A 28,000-nucleotide genomic window follows, 5' to 3' on the forward strand; every position below is an offset into this window, starting at 1 on the left:
TCTTCAAGGACATTCTGTCTAGGGACATTCTGTTGAAGCTTCATCTGCCAGAGAAGTCTGTACTTGTCACTTCTGACCTACAGGAAGTGCTGTTGGGCCTTGGAAACCAAAGAAGTCAAAACTAGTTGGGTTCCATCAAGCAAACATCCTGTTATGGGGTTGGAAGAGAGAACTCTGTGGAAGGCACCAGTAACATCACTGACAGCTTCAATACCAAGGGCTAGCCTGCTTGAACCTGACCATTACCCTCACTTTCATAGTAGTGGCTATTGACTCACGTCTCAGGACACCACCCTCTCCCACATGTCAAGTGATTCTGCTCCCCAGTTCCTCATAGGCCAGGCCACCCAGTCCACAGCTATGTCAGCCTCCAAGAGCAGGCAGAAGGCCAGCAACAATCTCTGTCTAAGGAATCATCCTTGTTGCCTGGTGATGCAGTGGCACTGCCCCTTCTGTTAATGACTTAACTTGGGCTTTCCCAGATTTTTTCCCCAGTGTATGGATCTCTGGATGTTGAAACCACAGTAAGACCGGGAAAGCCATGCAAATTGGCCTCTATATGTGATAGCATCTGCTAGACTTCTCCTGCAAACCCTACACCTCTGACGGTTCATGAACAGGAAGGTCTTGAGATCACTACCTCATCCCTTTGCAGAACTGGTGGCTGGAACCCAAGTATATCTGAGAAGGAGTACTGTTTTCAGCCTCTCCCTGACATGGGCCTTAATTATGGATATATAAGGGATAGGTTGGAGAATTTACCCTACCCGCCTGCAGATTAAAAGGAGCAAGCCCTCTGAAAATGAAGATGACATGAGAATTCATGTACCGGTATATGTCCTGGAACTCAGAGTCAGTATACTAGCCTGTAGGGCATTGCTGCTGCTTCTCACATTCCCCGATGCATATTGTACTGGACAGTACTGCTGTTTGAACTAAACAAATGAGAAGAGAGGTTCCTGGTTCCATTTCCTTTCACTGGAAGCCATCAGATTCAATACATATTGAAGCTACTGTGTGTTGATAGCAAGAGTTATCTGCCTTCTGAATGTCTTCAATAACTGCGCAGATTTTAGCAGTTAGTCTGTTACCCATCCCAAGGGATTCCTGCAGAGGACCATTAGGGAGCCAATGTTGCATTTTGGAGGCCTGGGGGCAAGATCTATTCAGTGTGAAGGAAAATGTCAAACTTTCCTTGACAGGGCAGGAACCTGGGGTGGTTATCAGATGTTTTTCTGCTACCATGCTGTCACAGCCTCCTGTGTGTTTTTCAGCCAGTTTTTTTTTTTTGTTATCCAGAGTCAGATAAGAAATGCATGATCATCCTTCCTAGGTGACACAGGTGGTTCTGGGTGATAGGCCTTCTATGGAAGTCCGTTCAGCCACCAGTTTAGGTCATAGAGTATCCATTTTTAACTTCAAAGCACCCACTGTCAGATGCTCTGACCCAGATGCAAAGTTGTTTTGTTTCTAGAGACTGGATGTTAGCTAGGTTAAGTACCATGGACAGTAGCTTATTTAGGTGAGTCCAAGGGTTCCTTTTATAAAGAGAACTAGCCAATTCCCTGTCAAGAATGGAGGGGAGGGCATGCAGGGACAGTGTTGCGACCTGCCAGCACAGAAGTGTGCCCCCTGCCCCGCCACCACCTGTCCCTCCCAGTTTGTTTCCCTTGCCCCCTCTGTCCATAACGTTCTGGGCCTCGCAGCCAGTCACTGCCAGCCCTCTCGGGAGTGCGTGCGCAGTTGGCCCCAAAGTGTTACCGACTGACAGACTAAACCCTTTGTTATATTAGAATAAGACCTCTACCAGAGAGACTTTTTTCAAAATTGCAGGGGCTCTAGATATGAGTGGTCTAACATAACATAGACCCTGTGCAAATTACTATATAGAAAATACAGTAATTGCAGCATTTAAAACTTTCCTACTCTTTTTCCTTTTTTTAAGCTCTGTTAAGGTCCACCTCACAGCATTCTTGGTTGTGAACCTGTCCCTGTCTGGAACCTTGATTATCATCCTCTTGAGAGAAGACTAAATGGTCACCTTGCTGGGGTCACCTGACCCCCAGTTATCTTTCCTGCTTGGTGCAGGGGGCTGGACCCGATGATCTTCCAAGGTCCCTTCCGGCCTTACAATCTATGAGACTTATGGGGCTTCACTTTGACCCTCTTTCAGGCTGTTCTTTATTTTCTGTCTTTCTGAACATGATCTTCCCAGTTGTTGTCATCTCAGCTAGGAGACAGAATGTAAGCTGCAAACACATATGGCTTACCATCCCTGCACGACATTTAATGGGGACAAAGACAGGAGTGGTGTGTTTAAAATTTAATTCTAAATTCACCCCTAAGTGATCTCATCTTATTAATTTGCATCTAACACAGTCAATCAGATTGTCTTTTTTCCAAAAACTCTCTGCCGGGAGAGAAATTGAATGCTTCTGGAGTCTCTGTTCCCTTGTTGAGAGAACCAAACAATTCATATGGTCTCCATGGCTGTCTGTTCTAAATGCCAAGTCCTCTTGCCCCCAGAAATATCTAAATAGGTAATACAATGTATATTGTGGTATAAGCAGATGGCTGCTATTCTTCTCCCAATAAAGACAAGGATTATTTTGCCATAGTTCAAGTGACATCCTCTACCAGTTTCAGAAATATGCCAGCTTGCAAAACCTGTAGCCAGTGACAAGGAGTAACCCTTTGACCCATGTCAAACGTTTTTTGGACTTAACAGCGAAGGCTGGCAGAACAGCATTACAGTTGCTGTTCAGGTGATGTTCCTTGTCCCACAGTACTGCAGCAAAGCTGCTTGCCAGTCATCTGCAGCAGGATCCAGATGGATTCATAGTTGAAAAAAGAATAGTTACTTATGCCAATTTAACTGGGGTGTTCTGAGATATTGGGCTATGATCATTATTTTGCGATGCCACTCCTTCCTACCAAATGTAAAAACTAAACTGTAGTAATTTGGCAGTTTGTGTCTATAAGAGTAAATTGCCCTGGTACTCTTGCATGTATGGTGGAATAGAGTAAAACTTGCAGTGGATTAGCTGATGCACGGTAAATCACGTCCCCTCACTCCCTTGCCCCAGTCTCTTTAACTTGGTATAATTTGTTTATCACTCTTTATCCTGTTATTGTTTCACATCTGTGCACTAGTAATTCCCTGATTGTATTCCCCAGCCCTCCTTCTAGGGAGAAGAAAGTGTCAATGCACAACTTTCTTCTACTGCTTTGGACTAGTCACACTGGCTTAATTCCTTCTTGTGGATCATCAGCCAACTTAAGTTCTCCATGAAACTCATGTAGTCCATGTGTCTTCTGTGAGTTTGCAGAGGTCTAACTGAGATAACTAAGTAAAGACTTCTGATGATGCACAAGAAGTATAATCCAGCATGTTCTCCCTTATGCTGTTTTTATAGATATGTCTGTTTAAAATGTTACTGAAGTCTTTAAAATCAGTAGCTATCTTGTACAGAGTGGAGTCATTTTTTGCTAGACTCTTTTTCAGAGCAGAAGCACACTAAGGCGCCATTTCGGTGTATGTCAAGATCTGAGATATTCACTAAGCTTATAATGCAGTATTTTATAATGAAATGAGTTCTTGCTTTCTCAGTGTTCATCACTTATTAAGGTTGTTGCATCTGTAACTGGACAGAAGAGATAAGAACCATGAAATGTCAAGTTAGGAGATGAATCAAAATGTAAAAAGCACTATTTGACAGTGTTGAAATGTGGATTAATTAGTTCATACAGGTGTAGGCTGAAAGACATGGCTCCTTTACTTCATCGTCCAAAACTGGTGCGAATATAACGCAGATGAGAGCCTTTCTTAATTCCACATATGCTTGTCATGTATAGAAGGAAAATACAAGGTGAATAAAAGTGTACTTTATCTTTTAAGTACAATGATTATGATAATGTATTGTCTTACATTTTAGTATAGAAGACGCATATCAGGCAGTTTTTTCTAATTACAAAAACTTGTAACTGATTTAAAAAAAAAAGAATGTGTTTAGATTCTTCAACTATGTATGCTTGTCTTTATGGCTGCAGAGTATTTTGAGATTAAATGTTAGGGATGGAAGAGACTTTTTACATTAGAACAGTGATTTTTCAACCAGGGTGCCATGAGATCTTTTTATGGGTGCCACACAATATTAGCTTTGTTAGATGTGCAGACATCTACATATGTTTAAGCTTGTGAATCCAGAGATTTCAAATAAGAATCCATAGTATCAAAAACACTCTGACCTGTTATGTCAAAGTGTTCCTGACATAGAACTCTTCCTGAGTTCTTTGCAACAGAAGAATTGCTCTGTTATGTTTCAGTAGTCTAAAAAGGAGTGAAAACTAAGAGCTGATATTTTTCTGAGGTGTGCCTTCAATCTAATGAGAGGTGCCTTGAGTTTAATAAGGTTAAGATACCACTGAATTTGATTATCTAATAAATTCCTCTAACCACTGCAAACTTTAGTCCCCCAACATGTCAAACTAATCAGAGCTTTAATAGTATCAAGCACTGCTTCTCTTTTTCAGATCAGTAAAGCAAACATAGTTCAACATACAGTGCTCTTTTCCGTTTTTGGTTTTGTTTTTTTTTTTTTTTGGACAAGCTATGTTTAACTTAAATATGTCACCAAAATATAGCTAACACACAGTCATTTTTTCCTGGAGCTTAATTAGTTTAGGAGTTCAGACCTCTACACCATTTTTAGCTGTTTCTGATGAAGCTTTCAAATCATGACTTCAGTGCCAGGTTTCTATTTCTTACCCAATAGTGAGCTTCCACAGTTTGTTTTGGGCATCTGCATCTCCCCTGTCAAAAGGTTCTTAAGCTTAGTTTTAGCAGGTGAAGTTAGAGTATAAATGTGCATTCAGGCAGACAGCCATTTTTAAAGAACCGTTCTTTTGTTATGTTTTGCCCATGTCCTTAGACCAACACGGCAACAACCTATACTCCTGTTATTTTTGTTAGAACTTTCTTAGGTTCATCTCCGAGGTGGGCCTTTCCTAAGTTGCTGTTAGATCTTCTGACCTGTTTACTTTGATAAGTTCACCTTTTGTTCAAAGATGCTCAAAACCTAGTTAAACCTTTTTCCAACAGCTCTAGTCTTTGAGCCCTTCCTCCACTAGTTTCTCTAGAAACAGTTGGGGACTCATTGTAACAAGATCAAGGCTTGCTGCAAATTGCCTGAAAGGCTTAAGGAGCATGGTAAAGCCAGTGTAAAAGTTCAGGATCAGATTAGCAAACAGAACTATTTGCTCTGTTACCATTATTGAAAGCAAAATGAATGCTGAAATCGCACTTCTTTGTCCTAGACAAGTAAATTGCCTGGAGCTCCCAGTGAAGACAATTTAAAGGTTTTAAGTTCTTTTTTAATCTTTTTTTTTTCCCCCCAAACTTATTGAGCACCCACAACTGTGGCTGAAATCAGTGCAGATGCTCATGTACATGTACCTGAGCTAATGATTTTCTCTCCATGCTGTGCCATTTTTCAATGATCCTGATTAGGTGAATTGTAGGAATCTAATTCAGGCAAGCGCAATTCCCTCTTAATGCATGTTACTATAAATACAGGCAGTCCTAGACTTACAACTGTTCGAGTTACGATGAACAGCAGTTGCAACATTTGTAAATTGACACCTGGCTTTCAAAGTTCTGGCATGGGATTCAATTTTACGATGCTGGATATAGCATCTGTCATGGTGGGAGGGGAGGGGAAAGGGAAGGGGCATGGGGAGGCAGATCAAGGCCCCTGTGATGAGAGAGGGACTGGGGCTGGGACAGGCTGGGGCAAGCACTGCCCAGCTGGGGCTGCACCAGGATCTGGGAGCTGGGGCTATGGCTGGGTGCAGGAGAAGCCACGGCTCATCTGGCTGTTCCCGCAAGTGCCAGGTGGGCAGTGCTGGGACTGTGCTGGGCTTCACTCTGGTGGTGCTGGGAGCAAGGGCTTTGGGCAGCCACAGGAGAAGCTGTGGCTCATCCAGCTGCTTCTCCTCTGCTGTCCCCGTGGTGAGGTGGGCAGTGCTGGGCTGAGCTCCGAGGGCTGTGGGCAGCCTTGCGTTGGTTGGGGAGTAGCGGGGGAGCAGTCGGACAAGCCACAGCTGCGCTCCACAGGCTATGGCCGGCCACGAGAGAAGTGGTGGGCTCCCCCCTTGGTGAGGTGGAGCTACCCATAGCACCTGGAGCATAGCCCAGCATTGCCCGCCTCACTGTGGGGCAAGCATCAGGGGAGCAGCTGGATGAGCTGTGGCTTCTCCCTCAGCCGCCCATAGCCCTCAAAGTGCAGCTGCAGCTCGTCTGGCTGCTCACCCACTGCTCCCTCTGTGGTGAGGTGAACAGTGCCGGGCTGTGCTCCAGGGGCTATGGGCGGCTGCGGGAGAAGCCACAGCTTGTCCGGCTGCTTCCCCCACAGCAAGGCTGGCAGTGCTGGGCTGCTCCCACAGACACCCATAGCCCCCACTCTGGCAGCACTCAGAGCAGGAGCTATAGGCGGCTGCAGGAGAAGCTGCGGCTTGTCCGGCTGCTCCCACTGGGGCAAGGTAGGCAGTGCTGGGGCTGCACCGGGCTGAAGACCTGGATCGGGCCCAGAGGAAAAGAGGATTGGGCCTGCAGCCACTTTTGCTTGCAGGAGCCTCCAGAAGCTGCCAGGGGCCCTCTGGGCAGTGCAGGGATGCAACTGAGGCCACTGGGGGCAGCATGAGGCAATGGGGACCCGGCACAGTGGACTGGAAGGCCGGGTAGGCTCCCCCCAGTTGAATCAGGTGCCTGAGGTTTCAGGCAGCAGTGGCCCAGCTTGCCCCACCCCCCACACTGGCCCAAGGGGGTGCTGCTGCCTCAGAGGGAAGGCCCAGGTCCCCCCACATGGCAGGGGCTGGGCAGCTTGCCAGCAGGTCGCCCTCTGGCCCTGGAGCAGGCGGGGAGGCTCAGCAGTAGCAAGGATTGGGCCCACCGCCACTTGACCTAGAAACAGGCCCTTCTGGCTGACAGGGAAGAGTCTGGCTTGCCCTGTAGGGAGGGGGCAAGGCCACTGGCAGGGCAGGGGCAAGGGGTGTGGTAGAAGCCAGGCAGACTTAAGCCTGGATGTGGGGGGGCTTTTTTTTGTTGGCTTATGCCCCTGGTGGTAGGGCAGCCCCTCTGTGCCTCCCTACCTGGTTGCTCACAGCAGTGCTGGGAGTGTGGGCTATGGGTGGGTGCAAGAGAGGCCACAGATCATCCGGCAGCTCCTGCCGCTTGTCCTAGAGGGCATGGGGGACGGACATGGATGTGTGCCTCCAGAACTAGTTGGGACCGTGCTCAGCAGGCTGCGCTTGGGGCAGATCCATGAGCACGCTCCCCCCAAGTACAGTATAAATAAATAAATAAATGTAGCTGTATTACTTGTTTATGATTGATTGAGTACTATACAAAATTCTGAGTTATTTTTGGTGAAAATAGGGTATCAGGCCTTGGTTCAGGAACCAATCCCCCATGTATAACATTTTTTCCTATGGGAAAATCAGTTTAGAGTTGCAACGTTTTGACTTAAGATGCAGTTTTCAGGAACCAAATGTGTCATAAGTCCGAGGACTGCCTGTACTATATTTACTCTTGTTTTAAATAAGGAAGCTGATTTCCACGCCAAAATGGAGACATGGGGGTATTGTAATGGCTGTGTGGGCTGATTCGATTTTGGGCATGCTGGGGGAGCAGAACCCACTCATAGTCACTTACTCTCTCCTTGCAACCAAAGCTTTAACCTTCTCACAGCCACTGTCAAATTGACAGCAGCTGTTGGCTGAACTGATTTGGCAGCAGCTTTGAGAGGGTTAAAGCTTTAGCTTTACTGACACTAAGGTGTGGATTCTGTCACTGGAAAAATCTTTTTTCTTTTCCTCCATTCTGTCTTCCCAAAACAAGGTGCACACCTTATTTGGGGAGGGGGGATGTGAAAAAATATGATATTATTACTATTAATATTTTTCAGTGCTAAAGATTTGCAGCCCCTTTAAAATCTCTGCAACCAGTGTTTGACATGTTATCTTGCATTATGTTCATCTCATTGCAGCAGTCTAACTTGTCAGCCTTGCTTAATTTCTTCATACAAAATGTTATTAGGCCACAAAGTGAGATGGTAGAGTAATCTAATTGCTTTTGCTGCTATCAGGGCCACATGCAAGAATAATCATCCTTAGGCTTTTATAATGCCAAGAATGGGCCTTCCTTGTTTTTGTCCATTCAGCGTCCAGTACCATCGTTGGTTAAGCTTAAATATACATTTTTTTCTTATTAACGGAGCCAGATATGTTGTTCTGGAATCTGTAATATTCTACAAGCCCTGTATGTGGGGAGAGATGTGTAAAATTTCCCCCCTTTGCCAATATTCAGCTGCGGTCTACGGTGCTATCTTTGTCATAGGGAACTTCAGACCCCAGAATCCGTTGTTCTCTGTGCTGAGAGAGTCAGTGAGGGAGTGAACAACTTGAATTATGAGATGTGTCCAGAGTGTCTCTGGGCACTTGCACAGAAACCAAGTATTTATTCTCACCTGCAGGTACCTTGTACACTCACCCCACAAATCGTTGCTTCTTTCAGAGGTCCCAGTCCGGTGGATTAGTCAGGTATCTGGGATTGCATTGGCCAAAGTGCAAATTTTTGAATTCCAAATCCTAATTTCTAGAGTGATCCAGCTGCATTGGAGCATTTAATGACCCTGGAGACATTGATGATGCAAGATGCAGTAAGACATGAAGCCACTTTCATTGCAAGTTATGCCTGGCTTAAAAATGAGGAGAAATTTGTTTAAATTTCGAAGGAAATAATATGCAACTTATGGGGTAGTATAGAAAGTTTCATAAAGTCTGTCAAGGCAACACTTGGATAGATCATGAATTGTCACTTATTAACTATGAGTGAAATGAAGTCATTGTTATGCCACTTGTTCTCTCAGAGTTGGCTACTATTCTATCACTTTACCATTAAATACATTTTCTTTTGCAAATCTGTTCACTTCTGCCTGCTTTTGTACTTAATCCTTCTCTTTGTGTCTGCAAACTACGGCTCAGGATCTGAAAATGACTGTGGCAGTAGTGCCAGTGGCAAAAACTGATTCTTTTATCTATATGGTCTTAAGGTGTGAGAAATCACCCCAAATCCATTTATAATTCCTGATTGATGCCCAGGGCGATCAAGGTTTCAAAGTACTGTAAACCTACAAGCTAATCCTCATAAAAGAAGGAGCTTTGCATTTCACTGTTTGATGAAAACATTCTGCAGCCTATGAAAGAGTTTTCCTGAAAATGATTTGACAGAAGCTTAAAATGTACTAGCAGCAGTGTTGGCAACACAGTGTGACCTATCAGCACCATTTCTGCTTTTTGTTGTGTGTAAGCAACCATTCTCAAATGATGAGAGAAGCCTCTTATGTCCCTACCAGTCAGAAATATACACTCTTCATCACTCATTTCTAAAGGTTCCCTATTTAGAGGGCAGTGAATTGAGGTTGAAGGAAGGGGAGTCATTTATGTCACCTTGAAATGGCAATTCTTCATGGAAAGGCCAGCATGTGAAATTTTCCACTTATTGGCTCTTCTAAACAATATTGATAGTGTCAGTTTCAGGAAGGCAGTTTGATCCAGGAGCGAAATAATAGGCTCTTAGGAATGGCTTTGCTGCTTAATATATATATATATATATATATATATATATATAATACACACATACATATATGGCTTTGCTGTTTAATATAGGAGAAACAAATGGAAATCTAAAATTTTAAGATTCCCATGTAAATACTACTGTTGAGGAGGAAGCGGCATGGCCGGAGCACCAAGCTAGGATCGAAGAGCTCCAGGTCCAGACCAAAAATAGACTGGAGCATCTACAGGTTATGTACTGTAATGCCTAAATTTTAGATGAGTGATTTCTACTCCACCAGAGTGGAATCTAAAACCCAGAGCTAAGTGCCTAGGCTCCCTTTGTAGCATATGAGGAGAGTCAAGCATCTGGAAGGGTGATCTATACAGCCTGTATTCTGAGTGGGGGAACAACCCAGAGCTAGCCGATAGGAAAAGTAAGCAGATGGGTGTTCTAAACCCCATCCCTCTTGGGCATTAAGCAACAGAATCAAGTGTCTAAAGAAGGATCCTCACTCCACTCAGGATCCAGAGCCCAGAACCCCCTCTTGAAGGTAGATTCCTGCAAGTATTTTTCAAAAGCAAATAACTGGAAATTGTTCTTTTAAAATGTGGCTGAAAGTGGGGGTGGCATGGTGGCTGCCTTTGTGTAAGAGTCTACTGGGCAGAGCACTCACCCAGGACAGAGATAGCTGGAGTTTAGGCCTTCTTCAAGCCAAGGAGAGTCAAATCCATATTTCCTTCTTCTTAGGGTAGTATCTGAACCACCAGATTGCAGAAAAGTTGAGGGGGAGGAGTTACTTTTTACTCTTCTTGTTGAAGCTGGGAAACTGCAACCAAATGCGCATGATTCATGGGGTCCAAAGAACAAGCAAGAAGGTACATGACTGTGTAAAGTAGTACTCGCATCATCTAACTGGAAGAATGGAGTCCTCAGCTCCAGTTTCTGCTCCTAGGATTTTTTTGTTTTGTTTTGTATCCAGTGAATGCTGATGGGAAAAGTACATAATATTCAAGAAGCAAAGACTGGAGCCCAGGGTGCCCACTTCCCAGATGAATGTATTAACTATTGGGCTGTTTTGTGTTCTGCGGAGGTGTTCCCTTAATCCTCCTTTGTGGATTCAATTTAAGTCATTGAAACCAGAGAAAAACTAGGATGCTTGCGTGGGAGGTGGGGTGTTTCCAGTAAAACAGAATAGTATTAACAGAAGAGATTAAAAAAGGCCCTACCTTTGTAGATGCTCTGGTTGTGGCATCCCCATGAATAATGGGGGAGATGGGTGCAGATTTCAAGCAGGATGGATTTGATCTTACATGTCTTCCAACCCAAATGAGTGCTCTAACCATAGAGATATCAAATAGAGGGTACATTGCCATTGATGGTTTTGGAGAATTGTGGAATCTAGTGCCCAAAATATTTTTCAGCCAAAAGAGAACTTAACTTGAAACTGCAAATAGCTTTGGAACCCAAACTACATTTTTCAGCAAACTTTGTTTGCTGAAATATATTTTATCCTGTTCTATTCCCGATTTGTTTTTCCAGTTTGAGCATTAACTCTCTCTGTATCTTTGGGTAATGCACTAGGCTGTCTTCTTGTGAAATGAACACCTTACAGGCTCAGTCTTTTGAACTGTGTGCCTTAGTTTCCTAACTAGTAAAATAAGAAGACTGCTGCTAAATGGTCTGATATGGGCTTTAAGAGCAAGTAGAGTTGTGATTCACCTTGGAAGTGAAAATCGGTAGCAGCACGTGCCAAACAGATGTTGAGTACTAATGTAGGATATCTTCATATTGTATTTTTTGGTGTATGGCATGTGCGTCAAATCCTCTGAATAATGGAGGCCGATGGAAGTCTGGAACAAACTGTAACCTGTGCTCTGTTGCTTTTCTTTTAACATATTTTCTTTTGTCTTTATTAGGCCAGCACCAAAGTAGAGGTGGATATGGAGAAGGCAGAATGTCTGCAAGTGACAAGAGGAGACTTCTTGGCCTCTCTAGAGAATGATATCAAGCCAGTGAGTACTTACTGCCTAACCCATAAAATAAAGTGGAGAGTGCAGGACTAGAATAGATGATCCCTCATATAACTACTACATTTAATGTAATGTAGTAATGATGCCACAGCTTGGATTTTGGGTCCATTATGGTGGCTTCATAAATTTGACCCTGTCAAACAACACTTCCCTCCCCCGTCCCTTTCATCACAACAGACTTACCAGCTGTGCACAGCTGTATCTGAAATCAGATCAGTATTGGCCAATATGCCTCCTTAAAAATCATCTATCGGTATTGGCCCCCCAAATCTCTATCAGTGCACCCCTATTCATAACCTAATAATACAGCTGGTGATCAGATTCCAGAGATTACTATATATAGAATACTCCATAATTTATACAGTAACAGCTCTGTTATCCGGCATACCCTAGGAATGGGGGATACTGGATAACAAAATATGCCAGTTAATTGAGCAGCCTGAACAGGCATCCTTGCCTGTTCAGGCCCCCACTTCTCCCACTGTGTCCGGGGCATCGCCGATCCTCCTGCAGGCCCTGTGGGCCCCACGGAACAGGAGGCGGGCCCCGCACAGCCTGTTATGCTCCCAGGCTGTGGGTACTCAGCAGCACAGGCTGCTTTGCCCTGGACCGCAGGGGCTTGGAGAAACCGGAAGTGCCACAGAGGGCACTTCCGGTTTCACTTAACTGGCATGCCAGCTTGCAAGGTAAACAGGGCATGCTGGCTTGTAAGGTACCAGTTACCAGAGCTTTTAGTGTAGTAAAACCCTTTAAAACATCCTGCTCTATGTCCTTGTCGTGTCTAGTGTTTTAACTCCTTACTTAGCTGAAATGTCTGAAATGTCTTAATACTGATACTGATGATCTTAATAACTGAAGTATCTTAATTATTATTGAAACTGTCCGCTACATTGCCTGTCACTCTACTGATGTCTAGTAGGGCCGTGCAAAGCTTCAGGCCCTGATTCGATTCGATGAAGATTTGGCCTAATTCGGTGGCTGAATCTCCGAATCCAAATAGAATCGGAGGACCCTTTAATCCCTCTGAATCGATTCGGAGATTTGGACATAGACACAGCTTTAAATGTGTTTTCTACATACCTCTTGGTAGCAGGGGCTCTTGAGTGCTGTGATGCTGGGGCACATGAAGTGTCCCACAGAAGCACGCAAGGCTCCCCAGCACGCTCGGCAGAAGACCCGCAAGCGGACCAGAAGCACTTCCGGTCCACTTCCAGGTCTGCCAGGGAGCAGACCGGGGACCACCCCCCTCCCCCGGGTCAGTGACTGCTGGGTCCTGGGACACCCAGGGTCCCCCTGTGACCAATCACTGAGCCAGGGAGGCACCAGGGGGGGGCCCAGCATGCTCCCCGGCAGACCTGGAAGCGGACTGGAAGTACTTCTGGTCCACTTCCAGATTTGCCGCCGAGCACATGAAGGGCCCCCTGTGCTCCTGTGGGACATTCCATGCACCCCAGCATCGCAACGATCGAGAGCCATGCCTGCTACCTCAAGGTATATAGAAAAAACTTTTAAAGCTGTGTCTATGTCCGAATTGCTGATTCTTCAAATTGGCATCAAATCTTCAGATTCAGATTTGGCCGAATCGAATCGGACAGTGATCTGAATCAATGAATCAAATCACTGTCCACAATTCTGGCCGAATCCGAATTGAATATGGCCCGCTTTGCACACCCCTAATGTCTAGTGGCCTCTGCCATTAGACAGTGGTTCTTACCCCTGATAACAATTTCTTCTTTTCTCCAAATATAGGCATTTGGAACCAACCAGGAAGATTATGCAAGTTATATTATGAATGGTATTATCAAGTGGGGTGACCCTGTAACAAGGGTTTTGGAAGATGGGGAATTGCTTGTCCAACAAACCAAAAACAGTGACCGAACTCCATTGGTTAGCGTTCTTTTGGAAGGTAAATTTAGAGAAATTAATGTATGGTCCTGTAATTGTGAATAATGTAATTGTACTAGATACCCAGACATGAGACTAAAAATCACTAATCAAAATAAAAAACATGATTACTACTTGAAAATGTGATTAGATGGATAAATGTTGCTTTGGATAATAAAATTGACTTCTGTAGTTTTGAGGAACAACGTTCCAGGAACATCAAAATGGAGTAAATGCTCATAACTAGTACTCTCTGACTCAGTTATCTTTTTCTTCCTAAACAGGTTATAGTTACCTTATTTGGTTTGTTTTTGTTTTCTGTTTTGCTTGCAGCTTCTCTGAACAGTTCCCAAGATAATTGTTTATTTATTGCTTATTTTTTTCGGTTTGCTGTTCTTGACCGGTACCTAAAATTACATTATTGATTCATTTGAATTGAGCTCATGATGTATGGTATGTTCATGATACCATGTTGATTTAGGTTTTTGGTGCAGCTATTTGCAATTTTTTCCATATTTATGTGGAGTTCCACCAGCCAGCTTTTTTGCTACAACATTCACGGAAGTCAAATGAACAAGAGCATGAAAACAGTTCAAGAAAATTCTAAGCAACTATTGTTTCTGTTTTTCACTAGTTTCTCTTCCTTTTGTACAGGTCCCCCACACAGTGGGAAGACTGCCTTAGCAGCAAAGATTTCAGAAGAATCCAACTTCCCCTTTATCAAGATCTGTTCTCCTGATAAGATGATTGGCTTTTCTGAAACTGCCAAGTGCCAAGCTATAAAGAAGGTATTTATGGGTATTACTGTAATTGACTTGAATCTGATTCCCAGACTCTCCAACGTGAGATTGAGAGGTTGTGCTCTCTGCACTGAATATAAATCCCCTGCCTCATTATTTGTTCAGAAGGCTGTGTGGCTGTTGATGCAGGCATTGATCCAACAGCTCTCTTTGTGAACTGAGAGACTTATACAATGCAGGTGTTGCCAGAAAAGAGGATAGTACTTAAGTTTGTGGACACCAACTCATCTTTCAATTCATAATTTAAATGTATACAAAGTGTTCTTTTATGTTTGCAAAGTAGTTTGATTGATCAGACATCATTGGTCAAGTCAGTTTGAGATGCCAATTTCCTATTTTAAATCCCTCCATCTTCCTATTTTTATATATAAGAATAAGGTCAGTTTTGTTTCTTAGATAAAACTGAATGAAGAAAGATTTGTATTGAGGGAAATTAAATTAAGTGAAATATATCACATCATTTTTGTACGGCTGTCTGCTTTATTGTACTATTCTGTTGTGAAATATAATGGAAAATATTGCTGTTCATCTTGCATATTGCTTGCTTATAAACAAATGAAGTAACTTGTTATAATCTGCTGGCGTAAATGAGCTAAAATGAGCTTTGGAGAGCTTTCGAGAGATGGCAAAATATGTTAAATGCCAGTTTAACATATATATGTACAATTGATGGATTAAAAGGCAGGGTGTCAGCTTCTCTGTGGTATTTCACATGCCTGCTCCTACCATGGGGTGAATAGAAGCTTAAACCCAAATAACTTTACCTGTCTTTCAAAACTAGCTTGCCCCAGGTCAGCTGCTACTTACAGGGGGTTTAAGCAGACACATGAATGGCTATAATGGAGCAACTGAAATGCAGTACAACTCCAGCACCACCGTCACCATCCTTAACTTGCTATGATTTTTTGGCCTCAAGTAAATATTTATTTATTTAGTGAATAAAGTCCAGTTTCTTTTGGAGACATAAGATTAAATTTTTTTGTTTTTACTACAAAAGTGATGTTTTTGCATATGTAATCTTGGTACTAATTTAAAATTAGTAAAATGAGTCATCACAAATGCTATAGTTTTATACTTGAGATTTGTGCCAATAAAATTTTTTTTTTTATAGATTTTTGATGATGCATACAAATCCCAGCTCAGCTGTGTGGTGGTAGATGACATTGAAAGACTTTTAGGTAAGTCTGAGAGTTAGCTATGAACCAGATTCAAATAGCCATGGTAAGCACTTTGACTTAGATATGGCCCCACCTAACTTTAAGAGCACCTGGTTCAGGTGGGCGATTCAGAATGACCTGGTTGGGCACCTAGGATCCTAGAATGGAGAGACTCCACAGACACTAAAGAGAAGTTTGGGTGTAAGCTTTTAGATTCTTTATATAGAGAATGAGGAGCACTAAACACCTCCAAAGGGCAGTTTTGAAAGCTTGGGAGAGTGGTTTTGAATCAGGGCACCATGAGAAACTGCCAAGGGTGCTCTGATGCTGGCACCACTGTGGGGTGAAATGGCCACATGCTTCTCTATTTCCAGAAAGCATATTGCTACAGTAGCTTCTCAATTTGACTCCAGAAAGGTGCACCTACCACATTAGTTTATACAGACAAATGTGCTGCTTTTGCAACAGCTCTTTCTGGTTTGACTCTGATGACCTCTTGAAAATCAACACTCTTGAAAATCAACAGCAATTCTACCTTGTGGCAGAAGCATCTGTCTCCAAGCTGTCACTACCATGGGTAAAACTCTCATGTGCATTTTGGTTTTCAGGAGACGCATCAGGGCTGAACTGGGAAGAGTTTACAGCACCAGGGATGGGGGAATTGCCCTGGGGTAACTAAGAAAAGAACTTGGTCCAGTAGTTCCCAAATCCCATCAGTGGCCAGGAGCTATTGCTCTGGGAGCACTGGGCCAGTCATAGCTAGGGGAGTTTTCCCTACTAATGGCCTGAAGGTATTCATATAATATTGGGGACATAATATGTTTACATCATGTATAGAATATAATTATATTATTATAATTAAGGGTGCACCGATAAAGATTTTTTAGGCCGATATTGATGGATGATTATTAATTGATTATTAATGAGCCATATCAGCCGATACCAATCAAATTGCTGATATGCAACCCAGCAGCTTGGAAAGCAGCGTCTGGCTGGTAAGTCTGTTGGGGTGAAGGGGCAGGGGGGACTGGAAGGGGCATAGGGGGCATATCAAGGACCCTGCAGTGAGGGAGGGAGTGAGACTGGGGCAGGGGCAGAGGCTGCCCAGCTGGGGCGGGGCGTGGAACAGAGCCTCAAGCAGCTCATCCAGGGGGCACAGGGAGGTGGGGAGCAGCTCCTGTCACTGTGTGCACCCCTGGGGGAGAAACGGGGTGCATGTGCCCCCTGGATCTGTGCGCAAGGTGTGGGCGGGATGGAGCCAGGGCTGATGCCAGGCTTTTTCTGGCGGGAGGGCTGGGCTGGGGCTGTGCTTGGGGACGGCACCAGCGGTGCTAGGAGAGAGGTTACAGAGGGACTACGGCTAATTCTGGGGTGGCTGTAGCCCACCCCGTAGCCCCCCCTCCCAGCACTGCTGCCGCCTGCTAAATACAGCTCCCTCACAGAGAAGAACTCAACACCACCCCTAGCCCCATCCTGCAGCGGCAGCCTGCTGTCACCCCGCACACAGATCCAGGGGGCATGTACCTCCCCTGGAGGTGAATGCAGCAGTGGGAGCTGCTTCCCCTACACCCCGGACAAGTTGCACACAGCTCCGTCTCACTCCCTGCCCCATCCCAGCTGGGAAGCACTTGCCACAGCCCCAGTCTGACTCCGTCCCTCACCATGGGGGCTTCGATTTCCCCCCACACACCTTTTCCCTCCCAACAGACTTACCGGCCAGACGCTGATCTCCAAGCTGTTGGGCTGGCTGTATGCATGCACACAGCATTTATCGGCAACATTATTGGCCACGTCAACCAAAAAAAGCTGATTTCCAATAATGTAAATTTTCCTTTTATCAGTGCTGATGTATTATAATGCTAATGTTACAACGCTAAGTATATTTTATTAGCTTTTTTTAATGGAGTGCTGCTACGTTCTGAAAAGTTTTGGAGGGGTGCCTCAAGTCTAAAAAGGTTAAGAACTACTGGCTTAGAGGCAGCCAATGGTAATTGATAAGCATGAGAGTATGTCTGAACTGTAGCCTTCATAGGAGCTTAGACACTTGACTCCAGCTACCTGTTAATAGTGTCTTTTCACTACCGTTATACTCTTTTTTTAAATGCTTGTGTTTCATACAATTGGATTTTCCCATTATTCATATTTATAATAAACATATGGAATATGAAAAACCTGGCTAATGTGGTTCTGTGAGATAAGCATAGCTCATCTAAGTGAATTAGATTTGGGCTTCACTTTGTCTTCTGACTAGTTTGCCCTCAAGATGTCAAACTATTTTTTAGTTATGCATTCTCTAGGACAGTTCCTGAGCCGTTCTAGATAGCACAGTAACATTAAAAAAAAAAAAAAAAAGGGGGGGGGGGCACATTGCATCAGAGTACCAGTCCCGGATGTTACCCCAGGTGGGGGTGGGCCAGAAAAATAGAAGTGGCTGCACTGCCAGGCCATCCACTGCCATGCTGCCAGCAGTGCAGCCAGTGACACTGCCCTGCCCTTGTTCCACTGCACTTAGGGCACTCAGGCACCATGTTAAAACTCTGGGGCAGCAGTTGTGTTTTGAAAGAGAGGCTACTTATCCATAAGGAAGCTTAATCACATTGTGCTTGTTTCTTTGCCATTTGGGAAACAAATTTTAAAAATCTTTTTTTTTCTGTTGTTTCATTGGACTCCAAGGCTGAGTGTAAAGGTTTTCCTTAAATCACCTGCTGTCATTTAAGCAGAAAATTTGGAATTTCAATTCAGTCAATCTGAGTCAGCACAATATTAACTTAAATATACCTCCCCTTTGTACTGAAGTTTGTCCCACGTGATTAAGACGTGACTTTATTGACTGCTGAATTAGGAAAGGTAGGCACCTGAAATCTAATTTCTAGCAGTGATAGCTCCTCATCTTCTAAAATGATGTGGAAAGGGCTTCCCTAGTTGTATAACTGGTGCATGAGGGGAAAATACTTTTAAGACCAATAACTTTTTTCCCAGCTCCTATTTGGGAAAAGTTTGATTCTTGATGTTTAATGTAAAATCTAGGGGCATTGATGCACATGCTGGGGGTGGGGGGTGCTTTTAATTAAAACGGCCCTGAGAGCTGCTTTAATTGAAACATCCAGAGTGTCTCGTGTATCAGCATCCACATGCTTTAAAATGGTGATGGGGGCACTTTATCTAAAGCTTATTAAACAAGCTTTAGATAAAGTGCTCCCACCACCATTTTGAAGCTCAGGGTTGCTGATACATGAGAAGCAGGAGGCTACCACGCTCCAGCAGACTCAGTCAAGTCCACTCTGCTGCGCTGGAACTAGTGTCGGGGCAGCCTTCCTGCTCATGTACAGGCACCCTAGAAGTTTAGATGTGCGTATGTCCATAAGCTATAAAAAAGAAAAATAATTTTTTAAATCGGTGCTTTTTCCATTTCAGATTATGTTCCAATTGGACCACGGTTCTCCAACTTGGTGTTGCAGGCTCTTCTTGTATTGCTAAAAAAGGTTCCTCCTCACGTAAGTGTTTTGGTAGTAATAGAGCATTCTCTTTCGTTAGGACTCCTTTTGCACTAGAGGTTTTCATACTTTGCTGACAGACCAGTGGCTGAAGGATGTCCAAGTACTATTGCTTGAATAAAGATATTGGTCTCTGAGTTAACCATGACTCTGCTATTTGTTCAGTGAAATATTTCCAATATAACCCCAAAACACTAAGCCGCCCTAAGAAAGCAGCAGTTTGAACACGTGTCAAGTTTACAGGATGAAGATGAAAACTCTTTGGTCACTGATTTTCCCCAAAGACTTAAGCCCCAGTCCCCCCCAACCTGCCCCCCTCCTCCAGTCTGATTTTACCATTCTTTATTTTCTCATTTAAACAGAAAAAAGACAGTTTTCTTAATTGTATTTAAGGTTTCTTGATTGAGCGTGGATTTTTAGAGCTTGTGGGCTTCAGTTGAAATCCCCACAGACTAATGCAGATAGTGTTTGGGAACGGCTACAGTAGAGAATGATACTAAAGGCTGACAGATCATTCCTAGTTACAACTTGGTTTCAAAAGGTCTTTGTACTTGCATTCCCTGACATGATGAAATGTTAATGACCTTGTAACTGTCACCTTAATTTGGTCCGTATTGCAGGAAGAAAGCTTTTCTTCTGTTCTCTAGCGCTCTTTCTGGCTCCTCATAGATTCATAGATGTTAGGGTCGGAAGGGACCACAATAGGTCATCAAGTCTGACCCCCTGTCGTGCACAGAAAAGAGCACTGGGGTTAGATGACCCCAGCTAGGTGCTTGTCCAGTGTCCTCTTGAAGACCCCCAGGGTAGGGGAGAGCATTACCTTCCTTGGAAGCCCATTCCAGATTCTGGCAACCCTTGCTGTGAAGAAGTTCTTTCTAATGTCCAGCCTAAATCTGCTCTCCATCAATTTGTGGCCATTGTTCCTAGTTACTCCAGGGGGTGCCCTAGTAAATAGAGCATCTCCTATTCCCTGCTGCCCTCCCCTGATGAATTTTATAGGCAGCCATAAGATCACCTTTCAGCCTTCCCTTGCAAAGGCTGAAGAGATCTAGGACCCTCAGTCTCTCCTTGTATGGTCAGAGGCCTGCAGGCAAGGTCTTACAAGTACCCCTCCTCTGAACCCTCTCACGGTTCTCTGCATCCCTCTTGAAGTGTGGCACCCAAAACTGGATGCAGTACTCCAACTGCGGCCTGATCAGTGCCACATACAGGGGAAGCATCACCTCCGTGGACCTGTTTGTCATGCATCTGCTAATGCATGATAAAGTGCGGTTAGCCTTGTTGATCACTTCATCACACTGACAACTCATGTTCATCTTGGAGTCAACTGTGACTCCACTGCTGAGAACGTCATCCCCCAGCCTGTAAGTGTGTTGATGGTTCTTTTTGCCCAGGTGCAGCACTTTGCACTTGTCTTCGTTGAGCAGCATCCTATTTTGTTCTGCCCATTTTTCCAACCTGTCCAGATCCGCCTTCATTTGTTCCCTACCCTCTGGTGTGTTAACTTTGCCCCATAATTTGGTATCATCTGCAAACTTGGACAGGGTGCTCTCCACTCCCTTGTCCAAGTCACTGATGAAGACATTGAATAGCACCAGTCCAAGGACTGAGCCTTGCGGGACTCCACTGCCCACATCTTTCCAGGTTGATATCGACCCATCCACCACTACTGTCTGGGTGCGACCCCTAAGCCAATTTGCCACCCAGCTGACTGTAATCATCTGCATCACAGCATGTCACTTTATTTATGAGAACAGAATGAGATACCATATCAAAGGCCTTCTTAAAGTCTAGGTAGATGATGTCTATCTTGACTCCTGCGTCTAAGTGTTTTGTGACCTGGTCATAAAAAGAAACAAGGTTAGTCAGGCAGGATCTACCTGCAATGAATCCGTGCTGATTTCCTTTCAGCATTATTTCCCCTGGTGGGCTCCCACAAATGTGATCCTTAATGATTTTTTCCAGAGTTTTCCCAAGGATAGAGGTGAGACTAAATGGCCTATAGTTTCCTGGTTCCTTCCTTCCTCTCCTTGAAAATAGGGACCACACTGGCCCTTTTCCAGTCCTCTGGGACCTGACTGGAACACCATAAGTGCTCAGACAGCCGTGCCAGCAGCTCTGCTATGACACTAGCCAATTCCTTCAGCACCCTTAGATGAAGTTCATCCGAGCCCGCTAATTTGAATGAATCCAGCTCTTCCAAGTACCCCTTCACTAAGTCTGTGCTAACAGTTGGTGGGCTGGTGTCCCTCCTGTGTCTGTCTGTGATCCAATTGGTAGATTTGTCTTGGTCTGTGTCTAGGAATAGAGATGCAAAGAACTCACTGAAGAGCTCTGCTTTGTCCCCCCTCTCTCTGTCACCAATTGCCCCACTTTGTCCTGTAGGGGTCCTGTGCTACTCTACACCTTCCTTTTGCTCCCTATATACCTGAAGAAGGACATTTTGTTGTCCTTAAATTTTTATCGCCAGCTTAAGTTCTAATCCTGCTTTGGCTTTCCTAGCTGATTCCCTGCAAGTGCGAGTCAGGGAGGTATGCTCCTCCTTGGTAGCTACTCCGTTTCCACAGCCTGTATACCTCTTTCTTTGCCCTTAAGCTTTCCTGGACTTCCCTGTTCAACCAAGAGGGCTTCTTGGCCCCTTTGCCCCCTTTTATGCGCAATGGGATTGTCTCTTTCTGTGCCCATGGGATTGCTCTATTGAGGAACGACCACCCTTCTTGGACCCCCATTTTGCCAATGCTCTTGAGCTTTAACGCCTCCTGAGCACACTGAAGTTAGCTTTTCTGAAGTCTAGTACTTTGGACCTGCTGGTTAGTTTACCCACCCTTCGCCAGATAGTGAATTCAATCAATCGATGGTCACTATCCCCTAGGTTACCTTGTACCTGCAGATTCCTCACCAGGTAATCCCCTGTAGCTAACACCAAGGCCAACAAGGCATTTCCCCTAGTAGGATCGTATACCTCCTGCGTTAGCTGGAGGTCCTTTATGCCTGTTAAGAACCTATGTGAGCGGTTAGATTTGACTGACTGCTCCTCCCAGCAGATGTCCGGGTAGTTTAGGACACCCATGACAACCATATCTCTCAACTGTATGGCCTCTGAGAGCTGTTCGGAGAATTCCAGTTCTAGCTCATCCTCCAGGTGTGGTGGTCTATAGTAGACCCCCACTACCAAGTCCCTTCCCCCCCCCCCTTGTATCCTGACCCAGAGTACCTTGGTTTGGCCCTCCTCTGATTCCATCTTGATTATAGAGGATGTATATTGTTCCTTAACGTAGAAAGCAACCGCATCCCCTTTCTTCCCCACTCTATCCCGTCTCTACACTTGTAACCTTCAATGTCTTTGGTAAGCTGCTTTGGATAGAGACCTTTTTTTATCTGTGTAAATTGCTAAGAAAATAATTTATTTAAATGATTAAAATATATAGTATCCAATGAGAAGATGGATTGTTTCAGTTCTTTCTAGCATTTGGAGAGATTTTTTTTAAATGTCTATTTAAATTAAATTATATGGCATACTCCTGATGTTAGCATTTCTTACCTTGGTTCTGAGCTAAAGAGTTATGCACTTGATACTGCATCTAGGCTTCCTTATAGTTGGAAACTGGTTTCTTGCCGATTTATTGTTTTAGGGTCTTTTCACAATGCCATAAGTGTTATTATGCCTTTCATAATTTTCTAACATGGTTATGAAAGTAACAGCTTAAAATCAGAAGAAATGGTTATATAAGATTTGTGTCCCTAAATAAACTGAATGCGTTTCCACTTCAGCAAGAAACTTCAGATACCATTAAAGATCTCATAAAACGAATGATAGCCAGGTCCTTGATGCATTAATGCTAACTGCATTAAAAAAGAACTGTCCTTGCAGCTACTGTTGCTAATATCTTTTAATTCTTACTATAGTTACTAATGTGGAATTAGTAATGGAAGTTAATACTAACAGCCCATGGTTTACTGGAGGAAGACAAAACATATATTTGGATTTGTATGCATGTCCACTGCTTATGATTCACTGCTAGGTGAACTCCTGTTAGCACAGTAGGTCTCATAGGCCTCGATGTAGTGCTTGGGTCTCTGACCTTTATATTTGTTCCTAGGGATTGTTACTCTGATATTTCAGGTACTGTTGAGGTGAGGGTGTTTGGTTTTGATCATGCATATTGTAGAGATGATCTGTAGCACGTTTCTGATGCTTTGTGTGTTCCTCACACTCCTGCTATGGTAGGTGGGGTGGAGAATTTTTCGTTTTTCTTTTCTTTCCTTTTTTCTTTTTTCTTTTTTTTTTTTTTTTTTTCAAACACAAACTAGGGCAGGAGAGGGACATCCTTTCCCCACTCCATGATGGGGTACCTCTCCTCTGAAGGATGACGTTTGTAATGTGGGACTTTGATTTGGGGAAACAAGGAGATGGAGAGAGTCAGAACTTTCCTATGGAACAAAGTTCAGGAGAGAGAAGTGGGAATTTGAGAGAGGAAATAATTAACAGGCAATATTATGTGATCAGTAGTTCCACAATTAATAATTATTCTGAACTAGCTACTGCTTTCACTGCTTGTGGTTATGATTTTGCAGACTGAAATACATGGTTATCTTGTAAGTAGCAGCAGTGGGACTGCTTATGTGCATTAACTGAAGCCAGCAAGTATGTAAGGCTCTGCAGAGCTGAGGTTCAGACTCAGCCCTAATAAATATGGGAATGCCCTGACCCTTACCAGGCACATCCAAAGCACTGATGAGAATTGCTATTGAATAGCTGAAGAGGCAACATTCATCTCATGCACCGCTGTCAAATAGGCCTTTTCGCTTTATTTCTATGTCAAAAAGACATGAAATATGCATAGTATAGTTTGACACAGCTCTAGAGCTATAGGAACCACAGAGCAGTTGAAACCACAAACATGGGGTATGGGAGACAGGCATAATGTCTCAGCAGTACATATTTGTAGTGATGAGTTGTTATATATGCTAAGATTGCATATTCACACAGTGTTGTCACATCACTCACGGTATGTACTCTTAATCTGCAAACGGCTTCCCACAACTATTATGGGCAAAGTGAGTATGGAAGAAGGGCATTTCTGGGCCACTGTATTATTATGCACCAAGATGCATGGCTCTCTGTTAAATTGGCTTATGAAAGCTGCCTCCCAGACTCCCCCTTTCCCCATTGTGACTGTATTAGTCTTTGCACTTCTCGTGTGGGACTAAAAATGCAAGTCAGACACTAGCCTTTGGGTTGCTGAGCTTTCTGGCTTGTTCACTTTTTAAAATTTTTGTAAAGTAAATATGTAAGATTTTAAAGAACTATAATCGGCTCCAAGTTTGCTTTAAACTCCCTGTTGCATTCCACGATTCATAGGTTTGGGGGGTTTTGTTTGGTTTTTGAGCAGTGTTTTAAAAGTGGTATCTATTACTAGTTCAGGAAGACGGAAAAACATTGCATTTAGTTTAGCATCTTTTTAACACTAATTAAAAAGCTTTTCTAAAATGGATTGAAGAGAACAAAATAAAACATGTTCTCTTGGGTCTTTATTTCAATCAAGTTTCCCTGTGTTATGCAGGAGAAGAGATTGGGGGGGATAGAAAGATTGAAAAGGGCTGTCTCAGCAGGGAGCCAAGCCGGAGAAAAGGACTTCTCTGAGAACTAAGCAGCAGCAGCTCTGAAAGCCTAAGAGGCTGCTTCATCTACATGCAGAGTCACACAAGGCATGGGGACGCTCACCAGCCTCACAGAGGTTTCACATGTGCTTCCCTGCTGGTTCCTATGAAAAGCTAACAATTGGCTCAGAGGGTGAAAGACCATCGCAGCATCCCCTTGCTAAGCTGGACGTACAATTTGTTCAGTGTTATGAAATGTCTGGCTTAAGGAGGTACTCTTGGGCACCCTTGCAGATGCTCTTCCAGTGCCCCCAGAGGCCCCCCAGCCTAGCTTCTTTTTGGGACTTCTGTTTTTTGCAGATTTATGAAAATTATACTGGGTGGGGGAACATACTCCTTGTCTGGTGTAGTCCCCGTGCAGCATACTGATGCATCAGCATTGCTTGCTGAGTGTGAGCATGTGGGATACTAGATTTTTAAAAGGAGAAAAAATCCAATCCTATTTATACTTACTGATGCACTTTTATTGATGCACATTTAGAGTAACTCTTAGTTGAATTACTCTGGGTTTATATCTGTACACCTGAAAGCAGGGTCTACCTTACTATGTGACCTCCCTAGTCCCTATCATTGGAAGGATTACAGTCACCCCTTAATCCATATTAAAAAGCTGTGAGGACCAAACAAGAGCAAATAGTTTTTATTCACAATCCAGCCTAGAAGCTTAAAATGCCCTAGCTTGTTTTCCTCTCTACTGTTTCCCAGCTGTAATGTAGCTACAACTCCTCAGTTGGGCCTGGGAATCCTGGGAATGGTAGGATTTGTTGAATTTGTTACATACTTTGGAGCCCTGTTTTGTTCTCTTGAGAATGTAAATAATCCTTGTGTATAGCAGAGCCCCCATGTAACTTGTATACAATTTCATTGAAGTCAGTAAAATAGCATGATGAACACTGAAAAATCTCCATTTCTTCTGAAGAAATAATTTTGAAAATAATCGCCCCTTTTCATCTTGGGTCTCAAAGTGCTTTACAAATCTAGCTACGTATTATCTCCATTATATTGATGGGCCATTTGCGGCAAAGAGAGAATAGGGCAAAAAGGCATACCCAAAGTTATCCAGAGGCAGAGCGAGGAAAAGAACTGAGGTTTTCAGACTACAAGCCTTCTAAGTGATGAGGTGTCTTACACTGTACTTAGTAATGCTCTGTAGTGTTTAAACAGCTGCTACTTTTCAGTAGTAGCCAAATTTTAAGTGGTACAGTTAGAGAGCTGTTGTAGCTGAGATTGTCTAGGAAATCAGTAACAGGCAAGAATTTTGGGGGATTTTTTTCTTCTCTGTAACGAATCTCTAAAGCAGGAGACCTGACAGTGGGAACCTATATAACTTGCATGTAGCAGATTTGGTCCCTTATGAGGTTTTTCTCTGGGCGGTGCATCAATCTGAGTTCAGAGTGCCCAAAATGATTAACACTGAAGTCAGGGGAAGTTGAACAGTCGGCTCCTCTGAGGGTCAGACCATGGTGTTTCCTGTGCTTTGACCTGTAGTAACTGGTTAGAAGTGGACTTGGCAATATCCTCGTTTTGTGTTATCTAATTAACCCTTATCATGAAGTACTAACACATCACAGTGCCTTATTATCTCAGAGGAACATAGACTGCAGGAGATTTGCTGCAGAAACTAATGGAAAAACTTAAGTAGGTTTCTCATAGTTGCATGATCTTTTCCGGAACATCCTTCCTTTGGTATTTGGTTCAGTTGAAAAAAGACTCCAAAACTCTGAGAAAAAAGCTTCAGACAAGTTTAGCTTAGAGCTTACTCTTCCGTACCTGGTAAGGATCTAGCTCAGGCTCCAGTGTTGTCTTTGTCTGTTTCTCCCATTCTTTCCTCAGCTTCCTCCTGAACTTGTTACTAGGGTTTGTCATCATTTTTTGGGGTTTTTTTTTTTTGGGGGGGGGGGGGGGGGGAGTGTCTTGAAGCCTTTTAAACTTTTGTTGAAATTTTGAGTTTTGGATTAAACAAATTTTTTCCTAAAAAAGTGTCTGCTTTCTTTGACATTTTCCTGTCTTTTCTTTTTTTTTAATTTGCATGCTACAGTTACCGCAACTAACTTTTAATTTCCATGACTGATTTACCTCTATCATAAACTGCTTTGATCTAGACCTATGATGAATCTCCTGCCTGAATTCAGTTAGTCTGTTCTACTGATCTGGAAGGTTTTTGTAGTTGCTCAGATGGCATCCAGGAGTCTGGATCTGTACATACAAAGGCTAAGGTTTAATACAGGCAACGAAAGTTGGATGGAAATTCTGTCTGTGGCCTCCATCCTGCACCCCCCCCCCCCCAAGTATTGCAGATTTTGATTGAGTCTGTGTTCCTGCCTTACTTCTATTCCAAGCATGTTTTGCGTGTTTTAAGCAAGTTGAGGACACATGTTCAGTCTTGACTCTGAAACTGCCATCTTGGGACAGTATCAGGGGCCCTCTGCATCATTTGAATATTATGTTTTGTGGTTCGTGGTGGGGGGTGATTTAAGTTTCCTTTTTAAGACTGAATGCATCATACAGCTTCCAGGCCTTTGTTTAAAATCTGTTTTATTAGAACTGAGACCCACAAAAGGGGCAAGGATTAGTCTTGTCTTTGTGTAGCAAAAGGCTTAGATGTCTCTTAGTTTCTTTTATTCTTTTCAGTCTCTCTCTAAGTGCTTTAGCTGAAGGATAAACACCTGACTGATTTGGTGGCCAGTCTTTCTCACTTTAATTTTTTTTTTACCTGTGCTGTCTCTTGCAGGAGTGAAGATTCAGTCCCACTTAAATGCAGTTGGACATTCCTTATGTTTTTAGTCTGCACATGTAGGACCTATTTTAGCTGGGGATTAAACTTGTTTTACAAATGTAGATGAAATATATTTTCTTCCTGAAAGCTCTAGATAAGTAATCTTAAAAAAAAAAAAAAAAAAAAGTGCATATGAATAACCATATGGTAATGCCTTTGTGCACTTCTGAAGATCATATCTTACAAGTCGAGACGTGTTTGCCCTGGGTCATGACCTTCCTTGTACTGCGTTACTCTTGTTTAACAACACTAAAAGCAAAACTGAAATTAGCTCCTCAGATAGTTACGAGTCTCTGTATTTCCCAATCTTTCATCAGCCAGGGGAGGAATCTAATCTGTTAAAATATGAAAATGAATTAAGTAAAATAGTAGTTGGTGGAAAAATAAGCCTGTTTGGTGTGAAAAGACTTCTCTCTTCAGTGGAGATATGTTCAAATTATAATGGTTTTCATCCTTTCCTCAGAGGTTCTGAAAAAACCTTCATAAAATGAACTCACCTTTTGGGGCTAGACTAAGACTCCAAGAGATGCTTGTCTAGGGATGTACAGGAAATTGAAAGCAGAGTCTAGAAGAGAGCCTGGG

At 43.4% G+C, this 28,000-nt stretch overlaps 1 protein-coding gene across 3 annotated transcripts in view; it reads left to right on the forward strand.

The window, feature by feature from the left end:
• The window catches only part of NSF (N-ethylmaleimide sensitive factor, vesicle fusing ATPase), a 119,526-nt gene that overhangs the window by 81,059 nt on the left and 10,467 nt on the right, over positions 1 to 28,000 (forward strand). For all 3 annotated transcript variants that reach the window (XM_014594182.3, XM_019492242.2, XM_019492241.2), the window contains exons 13-17: positions 11,533 to 11,628; positions 13,396 to 13,552; positions 14,185 to 14,318; positions 15,442 to 15,508; positions 18,902 to 18,981. In XM_014594182.3, the coding sequence (XP_014449668.1) occupies positions 11,533 to 11,628; positions 13,396 to 13,552; positions 14,185 to 14,318; positions 15,442 to 15,508; positions 18,902 to 18,981 (534 nt within the window). The remainder of the gene's footprint in view (positions 1 to 11,532; positions 11,629 to 13,395; positions 13,553 to 14,184; positions 14,319 to 15,441; positions 15,509 to 18,901; positions 18,982 to 28,000) is intronic.

This window comes from Alligator mississippiensis, chromosome 4 (assembly GCF_030867095.1).
Source record: "Alligator mississippiensis isolate rAllMis1 chromosome 4, rAllMis1, whole genome shotgun sequence".
NCBI lineage: Eukaryota > Metazoa > Chordata > Crocodylia > Alligatoridae > Alligator > Alligator mississippiensis.